The 25,197-nt window shown below is 44.3% G+C and overlaps 1 protein-coding gene across 5 annotated transcripts in view; it reads right to left on the bottom strand.

Moving 5' to 3' along the window:
• Positions 1-25,197, bottom strand: part of LOC124046568 (phospholipid-transporting ATPase VD-like) — a 44,552-nt gene continuing 19,355 nt past the window's right edge. For 3 of the 5 annotated variants that reach the window (XM_046367086.1, XM_046367087.1, XM_046367089.1), the window contains 13 exons: positions 24,313-24,750; positions 19,739-19,944; positions 19,384-19,557; positions 14,517-15,329; positions 14,220-14,346; positions 6,448-6,632; positions 6,095-6,350; positions 5,751-5,953; positions 5,449-5,649; positions 5,240-5,320; positions 4,951-5,055; positions 1,802-1,989; positions 1-1,664 (listed from right to left, as the gene is read on the bottom strand). In XM_046367086.1, coding sequence (XP_046223042.1) covers positions 1,451-1,664; positions 1,802-1,989; positions 4,951-5,055; positions 5,240-5,320; positions 5,449-5,649; positions 5,751-5,953; positions 6,095-6,350; positions 6,448-6,632; positions 14,220-14,346; positions 14,517-15,329; positions 19,384-19,557; positions 19,739-19,944; positions 24,313-24,750 — 3,191 coding nt within the window. In that variant the 3' untranslated portion in view covers positions 1-1,450. The remainder of the gene's footprint in view (positions 1,665-1,801; positions 1,990-4,950; positions 5,056-5,239; positions 5,321-5,448; positions 5,650-5,750; positions 5,954-6,094; positions 6,351-6,447; positions 6,633-14,219; positions 14,347-14,516; positions 15,330-19,383; positions 19,558-19,738; positions 19,945-24,312; positions 24,751-25,197) is intronic. The other 2 variants (XM_046367088.1, XM_046367090.1) reach the window with 1 other exon arrangement.

Below are 25,197 nucleotides of genomic sequence, written 5' to 3'. Positions count from 1 at the left end.
AGTAAATTGTTTTCTTTAGGAATGTAGTAAAGTAAAAGTTGTCAAAAATATAAATAGTAAAGATATCCCCAAAAAACAACTGAAGTAGTACTTTAAAGTATTTTTTACTGAAGTACTTTACACCATTGCCTACTTCACATAGAGGGCCATACCTGAATCCTCCTCCTGCACTTAGGCCTACTAAGTTGCACTTTTGGTTGTCTTGCTTTAGAAGCCCCAGGCCCTCAGTCAATTCCCACATTTCATTTTCATTTTGTCAGTGTGTAACTGTACATAGCATTTTGGTTCTTGTCTTGTAACTAAACATGTGCTGCCACTTTGGTCAGGACTTTCTCAAAAAGAGATTGTATCTCAACAAGGAAATACATGTTAAATAAATATATCCCATGTTTTAGTGGACTGCTTTACTCAACTAAAGGTCAGAGGAAAACAGTGGTGAGAAAGGTCAGGTCCATTTCAACTCCAGTCAAAATGAATTCAAGTGTGATTCAGGAGGAAAAGGCCACTTTATAGCATTTTGATTTGGTCTAGCCCTTCAATGGGACCTCTGTGTCCAAGGTTCATATGCATCATTTACAATGTTATTTTGGAGTGTTTGTTTAAGACAGGCACAACTCTTCGATGTTGGCGTAACACAAAAGGAGTCATAGCTTGATGCTAACTTTAAAAATAAGTGTACGCAGCTCAATGATTGTAAAAACAACCCTTGCAACATTACACACTCCTGCATATAATTCCACCCTTCTCAACAAAGCAGCGCTTTGATAACTAATAATGATAATGAATAGCCTTCTGTTCTCTACATGCTCAGTGCACATTGAAGAGGGCCAGAGTGGACCACACCTAGCGGTGTTCGGGTAAGGTGCACTATGAAGGGGCCTCTTCACCATGGACACTGGATTGTGTCAAAGTCCTACCACACAGCAGACACACATTTATGAATATGTGTCCACATCACCAATCTTTTCTCAAGGGACCATGACTCCATGTTAATGCAGCTCTAGGCACATGTGAGAAGCATCCATCTCTTTGCCCTGGATAGACAGCATGGGGATCTTAACCAACACCAGTGAGCAACGCATGCAAGGCAGCAAGCCAGCTAACTTTGAAGGGTGTTAGGGTTGAACCCTGTAGCCACCATGTAAATAATGAATAGCACAGGCTTGGAACCTCTAACCCTTGCAATTTGACTGGTAAATGATGCTAACTGATGTGGCTCATGCAATGGAATGTATTTTTTGTAATGTCAGTTGAGTTAATTCAACAAATCACAGCACAAATTGATGGGTAAACTTCCAGCTTTTACTTCCTTCTTTGCTCCTAAGAGTACACTCACAATGGCTACCAATTATGCCTTCAATGACTTGAATGGGGACTATTCTTTTCTTTCTATTGTAGCCACCCCCTGTAGCCTCTGAGGTCAGGAGAGCACAGAGCCAGTGGCAGCTCCTCATTCCTTCAGCTCTTTAGGGAGTATAAAGTCAGGGATCTTGATGTCCAAGTCTTCCACGTTGATGATGAGACCCCTGGCTTTACTCTGGGCCTGGGTCTGGTTCCAGTTCTGCATCCTCCTACAGTAGTTGTCTGGGTTGAGCTGGTCCATCAGAGCAGCTTTCAGTGTGTCAGAGGGGAAGATGCTGTTGCGCAATGCATGGAACAGGAATCTGAAAGAGTGACAGTGAGGGAAGGTAGAAAAGGTTAAAAAAATGATTGACAAAAAAACATGTTTTTTATGACATGGGTCTCAAATCGAGCAGTGATTCTGTCTGAAAAGGATTGGCACTACTGTTGGTGTGTATACCTTGGTAGCAGTGCCAGCACAGTGGTGAGGGCACATACTCCATAGAAGAGTGGTTGGGACATCTGTAGCTTGTCCACACCAAGGGGATTGGTGGGGGGGCTACACGTCACACATACCACACTGAAGACCAGGGTGAAAGAGAAGTAGAAGAGAGCACTACCCACCAGCACTAACACATGTAGCCATGTCTGTAACACAGGAACATAGCACAGATCAACATAGGAATATAAATAGAGTACATAACATGGAACAGGAATATTCAGACATGATCCCAGGTGCACTAATTCACAACTTGAACCCATGAGTTGCCCCCCTCAAAATGTGAATGCACTGAGACCTAGTCAAAAGTGCTAAATACAGTGCATTTGGAAAATGTATTCAGAACCCATGAATTTGTCCACGTTACGTTACAGCCTTATTCTAAAAATGATTAAATATTTTTTTTCCCCTCATCAATCTACACATATTACCCCATAATGACAAAGTGAAAACAGGTTTTAGGAAATGTTTGCAAATGTATAAAAACAAACAATTACAGCCTCAAGTCTTCTTGGGTATGACGCTACAAGCTTGGCACACCTGTATTCGGGGAGTTTCTCCCATTCTTCTCTGCAGATCCTCTCAAGCTCTGTCAGGATGGATGGGGAGCGTCGCTGCACAGATATTTTCAAGTCTCTCCAGAGATGTTCGATTGGGTTCAAGTCCGGGCTCTGGCTGGGCCACTCAAGGACATTCAGAGACTTGTCCCGAAGCCACTCCTGCATTGTCTTGGCTGTGTGTTTAAGGTCATTGTCCTGTTAGAAGATGAGCGCTCTCCTGAGCGCTCTGGAATAGATTTATCAAGGATCTCTCTGTACGTTCCTTCGTTCATCTTTCACTCGATCCTGACTAGGCGCCAAGTCCCTGTCGCTGAAAAACATCCCCACATTATGCTTCCACCACCATGCTTCCCGGTAGGGATGGTACCAGGTTTCCTCCAGATGTGACTCTTGGCATTCAGGCCAAAGAGTTCAACCTTGGTTTCATCAGACCAGAGAATCTTGTTTCTCACGGTCTGAGACTCCAAGCAGGCTGTCATGTGCCTTTTTCTGAAGAGTGGCTTCCGTCTGGCCACTCTACCATAAAGGCCTGATTGGTGGAGTGCTGCAGAGATCGTAGTCCGTCTGGAAGGTTCTACCATCTCCACAGAGGAACTCTAAAGCTCTGTCAGAGTGACCTTCAGATTCTTGGTCACCTCCCTGACCAAGGCCCTTCTCCCCCAATTTTTACAATTTTGTTTTATGTATTTCACTTTTATTTAACCAGGTAGACTAGTTGAGAACAAGTTCTCATTTGTAACTGCGACCTGGCCAAAATTAAGCAAAGCAGTTCGACACATACAACAACACAGAGTTACACATGGAATACACAAACATACAATCAATAATACAGTTGAAAAATCGGTATACAGCATGTGCAAATGAGGTAGGATAAGAGAGGTAAGGCAATAAATAGGCCATGGCAAAGTAATTACAATATAGCAATTAAACACGGGAATGGTAGGATGTGCAGAAGATGAATGTGCAAGTTGAGATACTGGGGTGCAAAGGAGCAAGATAAATAAATAAATAACAGTATGGGGATGAGGAAAATTGGATGGGCTATTTACAGATGCGCTATGTACAGGTGCAGTGATCTGTGAGCTGCTCTGATAGCTGGTGCTTAAAGCTAGTGAGGGACGTAAGAGTCTCCAGCTTCAGAGATTTTTGCAGTTCGTTCCAGTCATTGGCAGCAGAGAACTGGAAGGAGAGGCGGCCAAAGGAAGAATTGGCTTTGGGGGTGACCAGTGAGATATACCTGCTGGAGCGCGTGCTACGGGTGGGTGCTGCTATGGTGACCAGTAAGCTGAAATAAGGCGGGGCTTTACCTAGCAGAGACTTGTAGATGACCTGTAGCCAGTGGGTTTTGCGATGAGTATGAAGCGAGGGCCAGCCAACGAGATCATACAGGTCGCAGTGGTGGGTAGTGTATGGGGCTTTGGTGACAAAACAGATGGCACTGTGATAGACTGCATCCAATTTGTTGAGTAGAGTGTTGGAGGATATTTTGTAAATGACATCGCCGAAGTCGAGGATCGGTAGGATGGTCAGTTTTACGAGGGTAAGTTTGACAGCAAGAGTGAAGGATGCTTTGTTTTGCGAAATATCGCTCAGTTTGGCAATGCAGCCAGCTCTAGGAAGAGTCTTGGTGGTTCCAAACTTCTTCTATTTAAGAATGACAGAGGCCACAGAGTTCTTGGGGACCTTCAATGCTGCAGAACTGTTTTAATACCCTTCCCCAGATCTATGCCTCGACACAATCCTGTCTCAGAGCTCTACGGACAATTCCTTAGACCTCATGGCTTGGTTTTTGCTCTGACATGCACTGTCGGCTATGGGACCTTATATTGTAAGTCGCTCTGGATAAGAGCGTCTGCTAAATGACTTAAATGTAAATGTTATATAGACAGGTGTGTGCCTTTCCAAATCGTGTCCAATCAATTGAATTCACCACAGGTGGACTCCAATCATGTTGTAGAAACATCTCAAGGATGATCAATGGGAACAAGATGCACCTGAGCTCAAGTTCGAGTGTTATAGCAAAGGGTCTGAATACTTATGTAAATAAGGTCATTTTAATTTTTTTGGGCAAAACATTCTAAAAACCTGCTTTCCCTTTGTCATTATGGGGTGTTGTGTGTAGATTGAGGGAAATTAAAAATAGATATTTTTAGAATAAGGCTGTAACAATAAAATGTGGTAAAAGTCAAGAGGTCTCTATTCTTTCTGAATGCACTGTATGTAGCATATGTTCAGAACCATTAACTTGAAAGCAAAAGAATGTTGCTCTCAAAAAGTATCAAAAGAAAGGTGAAAATCGAAGTTTCAGGGAAGAATGGACAGAGAGATGTTTTCATCTTAAAATATTTTCCCAATGCCAAGCCAGTGTGTATTATTTGCAATGAAAATGTCACTGTTTACAAATAATTCAATCTCAGACTTCATTATGAATTTAAGCATGGTACTTTCAAAGTGGCATTCCCATCCCCCAAAATAATTGGATCCATATTAGACTGTAAATGCATTGTCATTATCAAGCTATGGGTGTGTCAGGTAAGGTGTGAATCTCACCAGTGTGCGGCTCTCGATGACCTGGTGTAGTAGGATGATGAGGAGGGCCGAGGCGTTGATGGGAGACCCAAAGGAGAGCATGTCTGCATCTGACCCTGCATATGACTGACCAAAAATAAGGAATTCCTGTCATTCGTTCAAAGGCAGGGTATGACACGATGCCCTATTCAACTTAAACTACTCCCAGACTAGAGAGAACAACACCACATCACTGACCCCTTCTCAGGGTATATGTATCAAAACACAATAGATCAAAAGGCAATAACACTATTTGTGGAAATCTACTCACAAAGTAAGGAATGAAGAAACAGACAAGGCTTTGGTAAAGAGCGTCCAGCATCGTCAGCCAGAAGGTAGATGGTAGGTAGGCCTGGACAGATACATAAATAAAACATATCAATGAGTGTTTATGTTAGTGCTGGGCTACAACAAAAATATACCCAAGGACCAGATTTGGAAATCATTGTCCTAATACAACCAGATTCCGCCTTAACACACCTTGGAATGCTGTCCGGATTTGTAGAGCTCCGGTAACTTAATGAGGGTGTCTGCAGACACGTCTTTGTCCAGGATCCCGTAGAGAAGGGGAGGGGCGGAGGTGAAGAGGAGGTTGAAGAAAATGAGCACCCAGGAGTTGGTCATGACGCTCCCCGAGAAACCACAGAAGAACTGGTACCAAAACAGCAGATTCACATACATCTACACACACAGGAAGAAAGAGAGACAAAGGGAGGGAGGAAGAGAAAATAAAGACAGAGATGGTAAGTAGTGTGCCTAGGGTGAGTGAGAGATGTTCTTACCACATTCTTGTAGAAGAAGTAGAGAATCATGTTGGCCAGGCGTGTGTAGCACCAGTGGCCATGGACCAACAGCAGCTTGCGGAGGTGTTTAAACCTAGAGATGGCAAAGTCACTGGACATCACAGCCTGCATGCCCTCCTGGCCAGATATCCCAATGCCAACATCTGCCACCTGGATCATACTGACATCATTGGCTCCATCACCTGGACAAAAAGGACACCCCAGACTTAAGAAATCTAGATTGGAAGCACTAAGATAGGCCTATTCCTACTGCCTTATAAATGTGCGTAAATGTTTATATCCTGGACTTATCATTTATTTAAGTGTTACCAACTTCCACTGACCTATGGCGAGGGTCATGACTCGGAGCTGGTCCCGTACCAGTTGTACCACATGGCTCTTCTGAAGTGGAGTGGAGCGGCAGCAGACCACGGCCCTGCAGCGCCGGCTCAGCTCCAGGAAGTCCCCTTTCAGGTCCTCCTGCAAGGCGAAGTCCAGCGTGCGTCCGTCCACCACCAGGGTGAAGCCTGACGTGCCCTCAGCTGCTTCGCCACGCTCCACCTCCGCCCGCAGCTCCAGCAACAAGGCCTTGCAGGCCTCCTGAAGAGACACAAGACAGGATGAGGAAGATTGATAGCAGGATGACAGGAACACATTTTGAAGGACAAATAATTTAGAATAACAGGATAACATTCACCTTGCTATCACAGTTAGCAGTCAGCAGTTGGTCTGTGGTCCTGAGCAGTTTGCAGGCACAGGCGATATTTATAGCAGTCTCTTGTTTGTCCCCTGTGAGGACCCATACTTTGACCCCTGCTCTCTGTAGTGCCTCAATGGTCTCTGGCACTTCTTCCTGCAGTCTATCCACAATCCCTGTTGCCCCTGGCGACAGAAACAGTAACACTACAGTCAGCCTTTGCAATTGGTTGTTGCTAGCCCCTAACCAAGTTTAGGGGTGACCCCATTTAGTCGACTGGTCGATTGTTTGGTCGATAGGCTTTTGGTTGGCCGAAATGTCTTTAGTCGAGCAGTAGCAAAAAATTATATATCCAGTACCAGTCAAAAGTCTGGACACACCTACTCATTCCAGGGCTTTTCTTAATTTGTACTATTTTCTATATTGTAGAATAATAGTGAAGACATCGAAACATTCCATCACTCCCCTTCTTGGTCATATAGCCCTTACACAGCCTGGAGGTGTGTTTTGGGTTATTGTCCTGTTGAAAAACAAATGATAGTGGGACGAAGTGCAAACCAGATGGGATGGCATATCAAACTAGAATGCTGTGGTAGCCATGCTGGTTAAGTGTGCCTTGAATTCTAAATAAATCACTGACAGTGTCACCAGCAAGGCACCCCCACACCATCACACCTCCTCCTCCATGCTTCACGGTGGGAACCACACATGCAGAGATCATCCGCTCACCTACTCGGCATCTCACAGACACGGCGGTTGGAACCAAAAATCGCAAATTTGTATTCATCAGACCAAAGGACAGATTTCCACCAGTCTAATGTCCATTGCTCATGTTTCTTGGCCCAAGCAAGTATCTTCTTCTTATTTTGTCCTTAGTAGTGGTTTCTTTCAACCATGAAGCAATTCGATCATGAAGGCCTTATTCACGCAGTCTCTTCTTAACAGTTGATGTTGAGATGTCTCTTTTACTTGAACTCTATGAAGCATTTATTTGGGCTGCAATTTGAGGCTGGTAACTCTAATGAACTTATCCTTTGCGGCAGAGGTAACTCTGGGTCTTCCTTTCCGATGGCGGTCCTCATGGGGGCCAGTTTCATCATAGCGCTTGATGGTTTTTGCGACTGCACTTGAAGAAACTTTAAAAGTTCTTGACATTTTCCAGATTGACTGACCTTCACGTCTTAAGGTAATGATGGACTGTTGTTTCTCTTTGCTTATTTGAGTTGTTCTTGCCATAATATGAACTTGGTCTTTTACCAAATAGGGCTGTAATATAATAATAATATAATAATATATGCAATTTAGCAGACGCTTTTATCCAAAGCGACTTACAGTCATGTGTGCATACATTCTACGTATGGGTGGTCCCGGGGATCGAACCCACTACCCTGGCGTTACAAGCGCCATGCTCTACCAACTGAGCTACAGAAGGACCAGGCTGTCTTCTGTATACCACCCCTACCTTGTCACAACAACTGATTGGCTCAAACACATTAAGGAAAGAAATTCCACACAAACTTTTAACAAGGCACACCTGTTAATTGAAATGCATTCCAGGTGACTACCTCATGAAGCTGCTTGAGTTGAGTTTGCAAAGCTGTCATCAAGGCAAAGGGTGGCTACTTTGAAGAATCTCAAATATAAAATATATTTTGATTGGTTTGATTTGGTTACTACATGATTCCATATGTGTTATTTCATAGTTTATGTCTTCACTATTATTCTACAATTGAGAAAATAGTCAAAATAAAAGACAAACCCTTGAATGAGTAGGTGTGTCCAAACTTTTGACTGGTACTGTATCTACAGAAATAAGACAGGCCCTGCTTCTGTTGCCTGTTTGAGTGTTTGTTTAATAGCCTACTGATTCCATGTGCACCAAGCCTCATGCAACAACATGTCAAGTAACAATTTCACATTCGGCTGTTTTTAATCTTCGCTTTGCTGTAATAAAGGCTTTAAACTGTTTTTCGTTAGAACAGCCTCTCTGGTATTATTCTTAATTGATTTAGTGCTGTTTTACTCTGTTCCAAATTGTCAAAAAAATTTTTTTGTAAAACAACAATAATAACACTCCTTTTTCCTGTCATTATAACTATTAAATCAAGTCAAATTTTATTGGTCACATACACATGGTTCGCAGATGTTAATGCGAGTGTAGCGAAATGCTTGTGCTTCTAGTTCCGACAATGCAGTAATAACCAACGAGTAATCTAACTAACAATTCCAAAACTACTACCTTATACACACAAGTGTAAAGGGATAAAGAATATGTACATAAAGATATATGAATGAGTGATGGTACAGAGCGGCATAGGCAAGATGCAGTAGATAGTATTGAGTACAGTATACATGTGAGATGAATATGTAAACAAAGTGGCATAGTTTAAAGTGGCTAGTGATACATGTATTACATAAAGATGCAGTAGATGATATAGAGTACAGTATATACGTAGACATATGAGATGAATAATGTAGGGTATGTAAACATTATATTAAGTAGCATTGTTTAAAGTGGCTAGTGATATATTTTACATCAATTCCCAATATTAAAGTGGCTGGAGTTGAGTCAGTGTGTTGGCAGCAGCCACTCAATTATGATCATAAGTAATGTCATTATCATTAGAAGGCTTAGTATAGCAGCCTTGTATAACCACCATTGAGCTGTAGGCCTAAGAGAGCATCCCATTTAGCATTAACACCATCATTTACTTAGGCCTATATTTCAATACTTATATAGGCTACTGCATCAATAAATCATTAATGCGTTAGTTTATGTCATCACACAGCATACCAGTCATTCATGATTTGAAATGGAATCAAGCATTTTAGTTTTAAAATAAATTAAAGGAGCCTTGAACAATTAGCTTAAACAATAAATAAACCGTTCCATTTAGGAAATTGAATTAATGCGACTGTTTTTAGGGAAAATATATTTAATCAATTCTATAATAAGGCTGTAACGTAACAAAATGTGGAAAAAGTCAAGGGGTCTGAATACCTTCTGAATGCACTGTACTCAGTCAGAAAAGAGAGGAAGGGTTTAGGGAATAGGAAAGGTTTTTTTCTAAACAAATTAGGAATCTCGGTAAGAGAACCTTTCAGTCAGAAATGGCTGTAATTATGTTGCAGCTTTAGCAACACGGACAGCGCGATAAACACGTTGATGTCCTGTGGTGGCCGCTACAGCAGGGAAGAGAGAAAGACAAACGGGTGCTAGTCACACAGTCACTCGCTGTCTTTTCTTTTTTTAACACAGCGCAGCAAGTCTGAGCCAGGCCCGGCACAATCAAATCAATTCCTGGTTGGGCTCGCTCTAGTCATTTGTGTGTCTAAATTATTTAATCAAACTGTGCTTAAAGCATCAGACAAGCTCAGTGAATATATTTGATGAAAACACATAGGGACAGGACTCGGCAACTAGGTTTTGAGATAATAGTCGAATGGTCATTCCACAATTAGCATATAATATTAGCACAATCAATAGGCCTTTAACACATCTGATTGGTACATGATAAATTCAGTGACAATAAAATAATTTTGATCTGATTACGCTCATAAAATCACCAATGCCTCCATTCAATTATTATTTTTGTCCATTTCTCTGTGCATTGATTGGTTGGGAAAAACAGATCTACATAGCCTACTGTGAGCTGCACTACTTTTTTAAACAATAGCAAGAGAATATGTCGCTCTCAAAAAGTATCAAAAGAAAGGTGAAAGAATGGACAGATAATGTAGATATGTGTTCATAGATGTGTTCATCTTCCAATATTCTTCCCAATGCAAAGCCAGTGTGTCTTATTTGCAATGAAAATGTTGCTGTTTGCAAATAACTCAATCTCAGACTTCATTATGAATTTAAGCATGGAACTTTCAAAGTGGCATTCCCGCCTTAGAGGCCTGACACAGAAAAATTTAAGCATTAACTGCAAGCTACACACACCTTTTTTGGCTGACATATTCTTGTCACTTAAACGGGTTAAATATGCAGTTACAAGGAAGAGGGAAAACAGTGGTGGACATGGTGGAAAAACTTGAGGCATTTCCACCTCTTTAAGGAATACCTAGGATAGGATAAAGTAATCCTTCTCACCCACCCCCCCCTCCCCCCCTTAAAATATGTAGATGCACTATTGTAAAGTGGCTGTTCCACTGGATGTCATAAGGTGAATGCACCAATTTGTAAGTCGCTCTGGATAAGAGCGTCTGCTAAATGACTTAAATGTAAATGTACTAGAAAGCTTGAGTTGTTCGATTTGGACTTGTCATCTGGAAGGCTACTTCACTTCAGCACACTTCGCCATCTGGCTTGGATCCTTAGTCGACACGGCGCCCCCAGACGTGTCTACTAGCCCCGGGCTACTAACTTTAAACACTGTGCCGCCCGCGTGCTAGCGACTACTCCGCGGCTCCCCTGTTCCATCTATTGCTGCCCCCTGGATCCTATGATCACTTGGCTACATAGCTGATGCCTGCTGGACTGTCCATTAATCACGGTACTCCATTCTGTTTATTTTTGTTTTGTTGATTTTTTTTACATTTATTATCATTTCTGTTTGTTTATCTGTCTGCCCCAGCCGAGAACTCCGGCACTGATTGTAGTTAACCTACCCTCTCTGCCTAGTCATCGCCATTTTACCTGTTGTTGTTTTAGCTGATTAGCGGTTGTTGTTTCACCCGTTGTTGTCTTAGTTAGCTCTCCCAATCAACACATGTGATTACTTTATGCCTCACTTTATGTCTCTCTCATATGTCAATATGCCTTGTATACTGTTGTTTAGGTTAGTTATAGGTTAGTTCCACTCATTATACATCTGATACCTCCTTTGTCTCACCTCCCACACATGCGGTGACCTCACCCATTATAACCAGCTTATCCAGAGATGCAACCTCTCTTATCATCACTCCTTGCCTAGGCTTACCTCCGCTGTACCCGCACCCCACCATTCCCCTGTCTGCAATCTATTCTACCACGCGCAGAAATCTGCTCCTTTTATTCTTTGTTCCCAACGCTCTAGGCGACCAGTTTTGCTAGCCTTTAGCTGTACCCTCATCCTACTCTGTTCCTCGGGTGATGTGGAGGTAAACCCAGGCCCTGCGTGTCCCCAGGCACCCTCATTTGTTGACTTCTGTGATCAAAAAAACCTTGGTTTCATGCATGTCAACATCAGAAGCATCCTCCCTAAGTTTGTTTTACTCACTGCTTTAGCACACTCCGCCAACCCTGATGTCCTTGCTGTGTCTGAATCCTGGTTTAAGAAGGCCAACAACAATTCTGAGATTTCCATACCCACTACAACATTTTCAATCAAGATAGAACTGCCAAGGGGGGAGAAGTTGCAATCTACTGCAGTGATCGCCTGCAAAGTTCTGTCAGCGATCACTGCCTCATTGCCTGTATCCGCTATGGGTCCGCGGTCAAACGACCACCCCTCATCTCTGTCAAACACTCCCTAAACACTTCTGCTAGCAGGCCTTTCTAAATCGACCTGGCCCGGGTATCCTGGAAGGATATTGACCTCATCCCGTCAGTCGAGGATGCCTGGTCATTCTTTAAAAGTAATTTCCTCACCATTTTAGATAAGCATACCCCGTTCAAAAAATGCAGAACTAAGAACTGATATAGCCCTTGGTTCACTCCAGACCTGACTGCCCTTGACCAGCACAAAAACATCCTGTGGAGGATGCAATAGCATCGAATAGTCCCCACGATATGCAAATGTTCAGGGAAGTCAGGAACCAATACACGCAGTCAGTCAGGAAAGCAAAGGCTCTTTTTTTCAAGCAGAAATTAGCATCTTGTAGCTCTAACTCCAAAACGTTTTCGGACACTGTAAAGTCCATGGAGAACAAGATCACCTCCTCCCAGCTGCCAACTGCACTGAGGCTCGGTAACACAGTCACCACTGATAAATCCATGATAATTGAACATTTCAATAAGCATTTCTCAACGGCTGGCCATGCCTTCCTCCTGGCTACTCCAACACCGGCTAAAACCTCCGCCTCCCCCGCAGCTACTCACCCAAGCCTACCCAGCTTCTCCTTCACACAAATCCAAACAGCAGATGTTCTGAAAGAGCTGCAAAACCTGGACCCGTACAAATCAGCTGGGCCCTCTCTTTCTAAAACTATCCACTGCCATTGTTGCAACCCCTATTACCAGCCTGTTCAACCTCTCTTTCGTATCGTCCGAGATCCCTAAAGATTGGAAAGCTGCCGCGGTCATCCCCCTCTTCAAAGGGGGTGACACCCTAGACCCAAACTGTTATAGACCTATATCCATCCTGCCCTGTCAATCTAAAGTCTTTGAAAGCCAAGTTAATAAACAGATCACTGACCATTTCGAATCCCACCGTACCTTCTCCGCTGTGCAATCAGGCTTCCGAGCCGGTCACGGGTGCACCTCAGCCACGCTCAAGGTACTAAATTATATCATAACCGCCATCGATAAAAGACAGTACTGTGCAGCAGTCTTCATCGACCTCGCCAAGGCTTTCGACTCTGTCAATCACCGTATTCTTATATCGGCAGCCTCGGTTTTTCTAATGACTGCCTCGCCTGGTTCGCCAACTACTTTGCAGACAGAGTTCAGTGTGTCAAATCGGAGGGCATGTTGTCCAGACCTCTGGCAGTCTCTATGGGCGTACCACAGGGTTAAATTCTCAATGGAGGACTGCCTGCACATCAAAATCACATTAATCTCATCCGACATCATGTCCGAGTGGAAATGCAACTTTTCCCATTAAGTAAGTAACTCAGTGGCCTATATGACTGTATTTAGTCAATACTAACATTATTGTGAGTGCTTATCCAGGGCTATGTAGGTCTCAAGCTGACAGTATTTTTGGTCGTTACAGGAGCAGGTTATCCCGAGACTCCCGATACAGACATCACTTTTTTTCTTTAAATTATTGTTTTATGTAGGATGCAACTATTTCGGCCCGTTGCAATTTTAGGTAGGCCTAATAAATGTAAAAAAAATATTCTATTAGGCCATATTTTTTTCTTGTGAAAGATGCTGTTAAGCCACATAAACGGGCTGAGGTAGACTACCGTAAGTTGTTTTATATAGGCATTGGCTCGGAAGAAATAGACTCCAATTAAGCCCTCTTGTTATTTGTAAAGTCAAATTAAAATGAAGGTTATTGTTGAAATTAATTACTCAACCGGTGTAGTTTTTCTGCATATGTTGCTGTGCGCCACTTGCATAACAAGTTAGCTATATTTTCAGCGCCAGGTGCTGTTCACCTATTGATTGTGCGGCGATTGCAACTTCACGTCTCAGCACCACAAAATGGTTCACTGCCTGCTTTATTAGTTGACTGCCTTCAGCATTCTCTCTCCTAATGAATGAAGTTAAAATGTAGCTTTTGCATTATTTAAATAGAGTAAACTTCCTTCTTGGGACTTTTTGCATGTTGGGTCTGTGATTTTTTTATAATTTATATATATATATATATATGGGAGCCATAAAATAACCCTGACATAGGATGTGTCAATATATGGAAAAATATTTGAAATTCGAAAGAACAGACTCTTCCTGGTTGGCCAAGATTATTTTTTGTCGTTGGGGACAGCCCTAACCAAGTTGCTCCTTGAATTCACCACCACAGTTTATAAACAAGTGTAGGAGCAATACTTTTGACTATGAAAGTTACAGGCTGTGCCTCAAAGTGATTTGTACCCTATGACTAATACTTTAGCAAGAAATTAAATAAATCATCCTTATTCTCCTAATGGTGTAAGAAAACATGTCAGTGGAGTTTTACCCAGTAGCGTGAGGTTGGTTTCCAGTCTCTGTGCAGACTCCAGTAGAAGCTCCTCTCTGTTCTCTATACTGGTCTCTGCAAATGCATGACGCTTCAACCAAATTTCATACTCCTCCTCCTCCAACACCTGTTAGTTAGCACAATGCACCAGTAAGTCACCAGTCTGTGAAAAATAATTTATTCTGAGGACAATCAACTATTCCAAGTTATCAAGTATTTTTTCCATAGACACAAATGTGAATTAATGTGGTATTTAAGGTCAAAGCTAAAAAGCTTAACCACTGTAGATCTCTGTACCTTCTTAGCGATGCAGAGGGTGCGAAGGCCTTCCCTGGCGTAGTTGTCTAGGTGTTTCTGGGTTTGTTCTCTGATGTGACCCTGTCTCCCGTCTGACTGCTCAGCACCTTTAGGTGACTCTGCCAGGTCCATGATGACCGAGTCGGCTCCCTTGGTGTAGACCACCACCTGGTTGGTGAGCGGGTGGCGGACCACCACAGACATCCTCTTGCGAGTGGAGTCGAAGGGCAGGATATGGAGCAGGCGCACAGCCAGGCTGCCCATCCCTGGTAGCTCCACCAGAAGGCGCTCGAGTGAGCGTCCCTGCAAGGTGCAGCGGTAGGCCCTGGCCGCGTGGACCAGAGCCGCCTCGTCAGGGCTCTCCGCCTCATAGATCAGTTCATCTGCCCCAGGTTCACTGGGAGGGCCTTCGCCTCCGATTGAGTTCTCCAGCCCGCTCCAGGCCCCCGGGTTGAGGTGTAACATCTTGTCCTCTTCAACTTTCCAAGAGCCACGCTCTCCCTCCTCCTCATACCCTTGGTCCCCATCCTCTCCAGGGACCCCATCCAGCCCTGGTTTGATACTTAGGATGGAGACCTCAAGGTTAGGCTCCCCGTCTGGCTCTGTACCCAGCTTGGTGGGGGTAGGGGAGGGGCTGGGGGTGAAGGAGGCTGCTTTGCCCCTGGAAAAGAGCCTGCGTGTGAAGCTGCGAGGGCTCTCTGTAGTGTGGGGAGGAGAGAGTGTGGAGAAGCGGGGGAGGCCAAAACGCTGGAACAGCATCTTGATGTCCTCCAGGGATTTAAGGGGGGTACGGGAGACCTCAGGCACCTCGACCTGGGAATGTAAATTGACAACATCAGTTGAAATGGAAATGGCACTAACCCTGGTCAAACATATACATTTTTGTTACATTCAGCATGTGCTTTCCCCCTTTGAGGACTACACACGGACATTGTATGGTATTAAAACATCACAAACACAGGGTTTGTACAGAAAGTGGCAAGTCAAATTCAAGGACTTTTGTCACGGATCCCCCGGTACTGATGCTCATTCTGTTCACCAGTTCCGGAGGTCTACGTCACCGGCTTTCTAGGCTTCACTGAACGGATTCATTATCATCAACCCCGGACTGTCTTTTCTGATTACACACACCTGGTTCCCATTTCCCCTGATTAGTATGTGCCCTCTGTTCCCTCTGTCTTTGTCGGTTATTGTTCGTGATGTGATTACCTATACGTTGTTGCAGCTGTTATATATATAATATATATATGTGTGTATTACGGGTATTGTCCCGTGTCAGTCAAGGTTTACCCTCGCTCTTGTTTTTGGGGTACAGCCCAGTGTTTTGGATACATATTTGTTATGGGTGTACTAAAAACCTCTTTTGTGTATTCCTGCGCCTGTCTCCAAAATCCTTTATACCAGCATGACAACTTTCAATTACTTTTTCAAGCACTAATATTTATGCTCAAGAACCATCAATTTGCAATACTTCAAATAAAATGTTAGTCACATGCGCTGAATACAACAGGTATAGATAGACCTTACAGTGAAATGCTTACTTACGACCCTCTAACCAACAATGCAGTTTAAAAAAATACAGATAAGAATAAGAAATAAAAGTAACAAGTAATTAAAGTGCTGCAGTAAAATAATAGACTTCATACAGGGGGTACCGATACAGAGTCAATGTGCGGGGGCACCGGTTAGTTGAGGTAGTATGTACATGTAGGTAGAGTTATTAAAGTGACTATGCATAGATGATAACAGAGCGCAGCAGTGGTGTAAAAGAGGAGGGGGGGGCAATGCAAATAGTCTGGGTAGCCATTTGATTAGATGTTCAGGAGTCTTATGGCTTGGGGGCAGAAGCTGTTTAGAAGCCTCCTGGACCTAGACGTGGCGCTCCGGTACTGCTTGCTGTGCGGTAGCAGAGAGAACAGTCTATGACTGGGGTGGCTGGAGTCTGACAATTTTTAGGGCTTTCCTCTGACACCGCCTGGTATAGAGGTCCTGGATGGCAGGAAGATTGGCCCCTGTGACGTACTTGGCCGTTCGCACTACCCTCTGTAGTGCCTTGCGGTCGGAGGTGAGCTGTTGCCATACCAGGCAGTAATGCAACCAGTCAGGATGCTCTCGATGGTGCAGCTGTGGAACTTTGAGGATCTGAGGACCCATGTCATATCCTATTCCTATTATGCAATTGTTTCTAGTCACCACTAGATGGCAGTATATCATTTAAGTCATCATTTAATATCGCCACAACCTCAACAACAAAAAACAAACTTAGTATATTCATCACTACCTTACAAGTTCTACTCAATAATAAGTGTTTTACTACTTACATGAGTGGTAAGTCAGTATTGATGACGTTGTAATTTGAGTAGTGATGAGCAGAGCTTTGGTACATGCCTACTGGTGAACACACATTTCCTATTGCAGCTTAATGACTATTGTATTTTTATTGGGCATTCGGGAATCTACTACTTAACAGACACTGGCAGACGAGAAGTAAGTACAGGGAGTGAATATTTAATAATGGACATGAAACAAAACAAGGACAGAGTCTGTACAAAACATGAATGCAGACACGGAGAAGAAACTGAGGAAGTAACAGATATAGGGGAGGCAATCAATAAGGTAATAGAGTCCAGGTGAGTCCCATGAAGTCCTGATGCCCGTAACAATGGTGACAGGTGTGCGTAATGATGGGCCACCTGGCACCCTCGAGCGCCAGCGGGAGCAGGCGTGACAATACCCCCCCCCCCTCTCTAGGGGCGCCACCCGGCGTCCCACGTAGGCAAGCCTGACGGGCCGGCCGAGGTGTGGGAGCCGGCCGAGGCGTGGGAGCCCGACGAGCCGGCTGAGGCGTGGGAGCCCGAGATCCGGCAGAGGCGTGGGAGCCCGAGATCCGGCAGAGGCGTGGGAGCCCGAGATCCGGCAGAGGCGTGGGAGCCCGAGATCCGGCAGAGGCGTGGGAGCCCGAGATCCAGCAGAGGCGTGGGAGCCCGACGAGACAGACCAGGCTGAGGCATGACGTGGGATGGGGGCCTGCCGAGCCAACCGAGGAAAGAATACCCCTCAAGCCAGCTAAGGCATGGAAGCCCGACGAGCCAGCTGAGGGACCCCAGGTTCCTTCGGCAGCGGCACCCGGACCAGACGTCACAACCGCCCCCAAAAAACGACCTGATGCTTCCAATGTTCGTGCCTGCATTCTGTGAGGACAGACACCGGAAGACGAGAAGCAAGTACAGGGAGTGAAGATTTAATTAATAACAGACATGAAACAAAACAAGGATAGTGTCTGGACAAGGGAAACAAGAAGACATTAATGCTGACCCGGGGAAGAAACTGAGGAAGTGACAGATATAGGGGAGGCAATAAATTAGGTAGTCCAGGTGAATCCCATGAAGTGCTGATGCCCGTAACAATGGTGACAGGTGTGCGTAATGATGGGCCACCTGGCACCCTCGAGCGCCAGCGGGAGCAGGCGTGACAATACCCCCCCCTCTCTAGGGGCGCCACCCGGCGTCCCACGTAGGCAAGCCTGACGGGCCGGCCGAGGTGTGGGAGCCGGCCGAGGCGTGGGAGCCCGACGAGCCGGCTGAGGCGTGGGAGCCCGAGATCCGGCAGAGGCGTGGGAGCCCGAGATCCGGCAGAGGCGTGGGAGCCCGAGATCCGGCAGAGGCGTGGGAGCCCGAGATCCGGCAGAGGCGTGGGAGCCCGACGAGACAGACCAGGCTGAGGCATGACGTGGGATGGGGGCCTGCCGAGCCAACCGAGGAAAGAATACCCCTCAAGCCAGCTAAGGCATGGAAGCCCGACGAGCCAGCTGAGGGACCCCAGGTTCCTTCGGCAGCGGCACCCGGACCAGACGTCACAACCACCCCCCCCCCAAAAAAACGACCTGATGCTTCCAATGTTCGTGCCTGCATTCTGTGAGGACAGACACCGGAAGACGAGAAGCAAGTACAGGGAGTGAAGATTTAATTAATAACAGACATGAAACAAAACAAGGATAGTGTCTGGACAAGGGAAACAAGAAGACATTAATGCTGACCCGGGGAAGAAACTGAGGAAGTGACAGATATAGGGGAGGCAATAAATTAGGTAGAGTCCAGGTGAATCCCATGAAGTGCTGGTGCGCGTAACGATGGTGACAGGTGTGCGTAATGATTGGCTGCCGAGAGGGAGAGCAGGCATGACTTAGTTACCAAAAAAGCGTCTTGCTTCTGACAGGCAGCTTTAATGTCGCGGGTCGCGAGAGGAAAGTGCCATGTGAACAGCCACCAGAACGACAAAAGTACAGCTGCCACTTGATGAAGAGTAATATCGCGAGTGCTCCTTGAACGAGGCTAAAAAGTCTGACACATTTTTTGCACATTTCACGTTGTGGATTGGTTGGGTCCATTGATGTAGTGGTAAAAAAAAGGGTAAATTATACTGAACAAAAATATAAAAACATATTTTCCATACACACATTGAATCTACATTTGCCCAGCATTTTAACTATCTATGTGATGTTTGGCAGCGCCTAATCAGTCAGTACTGTACCTGCCTGGCTGAGTGGCAGTGTGGGTGGAATGAGCGAGCTCACCTGGAAACCAGAGTGCGAAACACGTGAGGAAATAAAACTCAGCAGTCTGCCTGGAAATTAATTCGTAAGACCAATACATTTTTCAACTATTTTTCATATTAACATATTTTATAATTTTCTCTTCTTTCATAAGAATTCAAGTACCAACTGAGAACATGTCTGATTTGCAGTATTGCAGTACTTGAATTGCTTGAATTTCAGAGTGCCAAATTCAAGTACTTTAATTAAGCACCTCAAGCACCATGTGCAAACATCTACCTCCTTCTTTTATTAAGTTGAGGCTGTGTTACGTACCACATGACGGGGCTGGTTGGGAGAAGACACAACTACCGTGTTGCAGATGGCCAGAGCCATGAAGAAGTCAACGATGTAGGTGAGCTCCATACTGGCGTCCCTCAGAAGGAAGAGTGGAGAGGACAGACAGTTCAGCTTCTGAACCAGGAAAGGGTCTGGGACTATATCCTTCTCCTTGAGGGAAGACAGGAAAATAGGAATTAGACATTTCATATCATGCCGTCAGTTGTGTGTGATTCAACAAGTCTTGATTAGAAGAATTAGGTGTCTTAATGCTTGGCTAGAACAGAAACGTGCATCTCCTGAGGGTCCTTATTGTGAATGGATTAAGAAACACTGGGTGTATGAGTTTCACCATGGGACTACTGAAGGCACTGTGTTGGGGCAGGGTGGGGCTAGGTGACTCCTCCCCCTCAGAGTGGCCTGTCAGTGTGTGCAGGGACACAGAGCTGCGGTTGCAGCTGAGTGACTTGCAGCTCAGGGACTTGGCGCTGGCACGTGACTTGAGAGTATGGGAGCAACCCATCGCCTCATCCTCCTCGTACACTTCAAGCCTCCTCGCTGCCAGAAAGACCGATAGGGAGGGACAAAAGAAATGGTTAAATACAAAATGTACAAAATGTACAAAATCCTTAGTGTCATGGTATCATGGGAGGCAGGTAGCCTAGCGATTAGAGCCACTCCCGAGGGCGTTTCAGGACAAATACACTGCTCAAAAAAATAAAGGGAACACTAAAATAACACATTCTACATCTGAATGAATGAAATATTCTTATTAAATACTTTTTTCTTTACATAGTTGAATATGCTGACAACAAAATAACACAAAAATGATCAATGGAAATCAAATTTATCAACCCATGGAGGTCTGAATTTGAAGTCACACTCAAAATTTAAGTGGAAAACCACACTACAGGCTGATCCAACATTGATGTAATGTCCTTAAAACAAGTCAAAATGAGGCTCAGTAGTGTGTGTGGCCTCCACGTGCCTGTATGACCTCCCTACAACGCCTGGGCATGCTCCTGATGAGGTGGCGGATGGTTTCCTGAGGGATCTCCTCCCAGACCTGGACTAAAGCATCCGCCAACTCCTGGACAGTCTGTGGTGCAACGTGGCGTTGGTGGATGGAGCGAGACATGATGTCCCAGATGTGCTCAATTGGATTCAGGTCTGGGGAATGGGCGGGCCAGTCCATAGCATCAATGCCTTCCTCTTGCAGGAACTGCTGACACACTCCAGCCACATGAAGTCTAGCATGGTCTTGCATTAGGAGGAACCCAGGGCCAACCGCACCAGCATATGGTCTCACAAGGGGTCTGACGATCTCATCTCGGTACCTAATGGCAGTCAGGCTACCTCTGGCGAGCACATGGAGGGCTGTGCAGCCCCCCAAAGAAATGTCACCCCACACCATGACTGACCCACCGCATAACCGGTCATGCTGGAGGATGTTGCAGGCAGCAGAACGTTCTCCACGGCGTCTCCAGACAGTCACGTCTGTCACATGTGCTCAGTGTGAACCTGCTTTCACAGGGAGCCAGTGGCGAATTTGCCAATCTGGGTGTTCTCTGGCAAATGCCAAACGTCCTGCACGGTGTTGGGCTGTAAGCACAACCCCCAACTGTGGATGTCGGGCCCTCATACCACCCTCATGGAGTCTGTTTCTGACCCTTTGAGCAGACACATGCACATTTGTGGCCTGCTGGAGGTCATTTTTCAGGGCTCTGGCAGTGCTCCTCCTGCTCCTCCTTGCACAAAGGCGGAGGTAGCGGTCCTGCTGCTGGGTTGTTGCCCTCCTACGGCCTCCTCCACGTCTCCTGATGTACTGGCCTGTCTCCTGGTAGCGCCTCCATGCTCTGGACACTACGCTGACAGACACAGCAAACCTTCTTGCCACAGCTCGCATTGATGTGCCATCCTGGATGAGCTGCACTACCTGAGCCACTTGTGTGGGTTGTAGACTCCGTCTCATGCTACCACTAGAGTGAAAGTGTCATGTTTTGTCTTATATCATCTTGTCATTTTGCTTTTCCTTCTGTTCGTTTCCCCCCTGCTGGTCTTATTAGGTTCGTTCCCTTTTTCTATCCCTCTCTCTCCCCCTCCCTCTCTCTCCTCTCTCTATCGTTCCGTTCCTGCTCCCAGCTGTTCCTATTCCCCTAATCATCATTTAGTCTTCCCACACCTGTTCCCGATCCTTTCCCCTGATTAGAGTCCCTATTTATTCCTTTGTGTTCCGTTCCTGTCCCGTCGGTTCCTTGTTTTGTATTCACCATGCTGTGATTGCGTTTCGCCCTGTCCTGTCGTGTTTTTTGCCTTCATCAGATGCTGCGTGTGAGCAGGTGGCTCTATCAACTACGGCCTGCGCCTACCCGAAGCGACCTGCAGTCTGTGGCCGCTTCTCTAGTTATTCCCCTCTACAGACTAGAGGATTTTTGTTATTCCCTGTTTTGGATTTAAATAAACTCTGTTTCTGTTAAGTCGCTTTTGGGTCCTCTTTCACCTGCATGACAGAAAGCACCGCCAGCATTCAAAAGTGACCAAAACATCAGCCAGGATGCATAGGAACTGAGAAGTGTTCTGTAGTCACCACCTGCAGAACCACTTCTTTATTGGGGGTGTCTTGCTAATTGCCTATAATTTCCACCTGTTGTCTATTCCATTTGCACAACAGCATGTTCAATTTATTGTCAATCAGTGTTGCTTCCTAAGTGGACAGTTTGATTTCACAGACGTGTGATTGACTTGGAGTTACATTGTGTTTAAGTGTTCCCTTAATTTTTTTGAGCAGTGTATAAGCACCCACAAAAAAAATATTATTTTCAAACACTCAATATCACTGATGAGTAGGGTTGCAAAGCTACCCCGTTAATTTACCGAAGTTACCAGAATCTTCAGTAATTTAGGTAATTAACAGAAAATCTATGGCAATTTATTGTAACTTTGGTCATTTATACTTTAATAACACTTTCATTTATTATAAAAATATAGAGCATTCATTTATTATATCTGTGTCCATAGAGTTGACTAGATAGGCTATTTTCTCTTGAACCATATGGTCTAATTAATGAAATAATTATCTAATCAATGAAGTTTGTAAAATAAATATACATGATATTTCATGCTGAAACCCTCATATTCAACACCAATGGTATTCACTAAGTTGATGGTTCACATTTAGCATGTTTTACAGATTTCTCATATTTTATTTCAAAATATACAGTACCAGTCATAAGTTTGGACACACCTACTCATTCCAGGGATTTAAAAAAATATTTTTTACTATTTTCTACATTGTACAACAATCGCAAAGACATCAAAACTATGAAATAACACATATGGAAATATGTAGTAACCAAAAAAAGTGTTAAACAAATCAAAATATATTTTATATTTGAGATTCTTCAAAGTAGCCACCCTTTGCCTTGATAACAGCTTTGCACACTCTTGGCATTCTCTCAGACCATTCTCTTCATGAGGTAGTCACCTGGAATGCATTTCAATTAACAGGTGTGCCTTGTTAACAGGTAATTTGTGGAATTTCTTTCCTTCTTAATGAGTTTGAGCCAATCAGTTGTGTTGTGACAAGGTACGGGTGGTATACAGAAGACAGCCCTATTTGGTAAAAGACCAAGTCCATATTTTGGCAAGAACAGCTCAAATAAGCAAAGAGAAATAACAGTCCATCATTACTTGAAGGTCAGTCAATACGGAAAATGTCAAGAACTTTTAAAGCTTCTTCAAGTACAGTCGCAAAAACCATCAAGCACTATAATGAATCTGGCTCTTATAAAGGACCGCCAATAGAAAGGAAGAACCAGAGTTACCTCTGCTGCAGAGGATACGTTCGTTAGAGTTACCAGCCTCAGAAATTGCAGCACAAACAAATGCATCAGAGTTCATGTAATATACACATCTCAATATCAACTGTTCAGATGAGACTGTGTGAATCAGGCCTTCATGGTCGAATTGCTGCAAAGAAACCACTACTAAGGACACAAGTCAAAAGAGTTCCATTACAGTTTGTAGAAACATGTCAAACGTTGTTTACAATCAATCCTTAGGTTCTTTTTATAATAAATCTTCAATAATATTCCAACCGGACAATAGCGTACTCATTACAGAGGAAAAAGAAGGAACGGTGCGCCCTCGTGACCGCATAGTAAACAACTGATTGGCCTCAGCCTAGTTCACTTGTTGAAACAGCTCTTTATTCGACACCCTCCCACAATAGAAGCCTCAAACAACTTTCTAAATACTGTTGACATCTGCTGGAAGCCTTGGGAAGTGCAATCTGGCCCCATAGACACAGCATATTTGATAGGTAATCACTTAAATGAAACTACAAACCTCAAGAGATTTTCCACTTCCGGGTTAGATTTGTCTCAGGTTTTCGCCTGCCATAAAAGTTCTGTTATACTCACAGACATCATTCAACAGTTTTAGAAACTTCAGAGTGTTTTCTATCCAATACTACTAATAATATACAAATATTAGCATCTGGGACAGAGTAGCAGGCAGTTTACTCTGGGCACCTTATTCATCCAAGCTATTCAATACTGAATGTCACCAAGAAGTTAACACTTATTTCATAGTTGTGATGTCTTCGCTATTATTCTACAATGTAAAAAATAGTAAAAATAAAGACATACCCTTGAATGAGTAGACGTGTCCAAACTTGACTGGTACTGTATATTTAAAAAATCCAATATTTTAGAGGGCCAGAGATGATTACATACACCTGTGATAATCTGAAGTACCCAAAAGGGCCACTAGATGTCTAAAAGCCCTAAAGATACTAAAATTCGGATATTTTACTGGTAAACTTTGAACGTTTCCAGTAATATACCCTCCCTTTGAAACCCTAATCATGAGTACCCCTGATGGAAAATGTTGTGTTGTGTAGAAAAATGTACTTTGACTTCTCACCATTTTCCTCGTGGGGGTACTCCACCCCAGCAATGGTGCAGCGCCTGAACACCATCTTGTTCTCTGTCAGCGTGCCAGTCTTGTCTGAAAACACATACTGAATCTGACCCAGGTCCTCTGTGATGTTCAGGGCCCGACACTGGATCCTGGAGTCCATATACTCATTATAGAAGTCCACGTCGTTCTGGATGAAGAAGATTTGACACAGTTTGACGATCTCGATGGACACATACAGGGAGATGGGGATGAGCACCTGCCGAGGAGAGAATGGAAAATAATTTAGCATATTAACACAAAGTGTTAACAAATTTAGTGTGCTACCTACCTGTAAAACTATGATCATGGTCCAGAACAGGTAGAAGCCAGACAGGGCAGGAGACGTGGTATCAGGGATCAGAAAGGAAGTGTCCTTCAGGTTCCTGAGCCAGAGACCATGGCCTGGGGGACACAAAGAATGATACGGATGTGGTCAAAATACTTGTTTACAGCAGCGCTATACATTTGAAGTCGGAAGTTTACATACACCTCACAATTGCTGTAATTTAATCCTAATAAAAATTCCCTGTTTTAGGTAATTCAGGATCACCACATTTTTTAAAGAATGTGAAATGTCAGAATAATAGTAGAGAATTATTTATTTCAGCTTCTATTTCTTTCATCACATTCCCAGTGGATCAGAAGTTTACATACACTCAATTAGTATTTGGTAGCATTGCCTTTAAATAGTTTCAATTGGGTCACACGTTTTGGGTAGCCTTCCACAAGCAGTTGGATTCATTTTGGCCCATTCCTCCTGACAGGGCTGGTGTAACTGGGTCAGGTTTGTAGGCCTCCTTGCTCGCACACGCTTTTTCAGTTCTGCCCACAAATGTTCTATGGCATTGA

The sequence above is a fragment of the Oncorhynchus gorbuscha genome, linkage group LG10, assembly GCF_021184085.1.
Source record: "Oncorhynchus gorbuscha isolate QuinsamMale2020 ecotype Even-year linkage group LG10, OgorEven_v1.0, whole genome shotgun sequence".
Classification (NCBI taxonomy): domain Eukaryota; kingdom Metazoa; phylum Chordata; class Actinopteri; order Salmoniformes; family Salmonidae; genus Oncorhynchus; species Oncorhynchus gorbuscha.
This window is presented reverse-complemented; position numbering and strand designations above follow the sequence as displayed.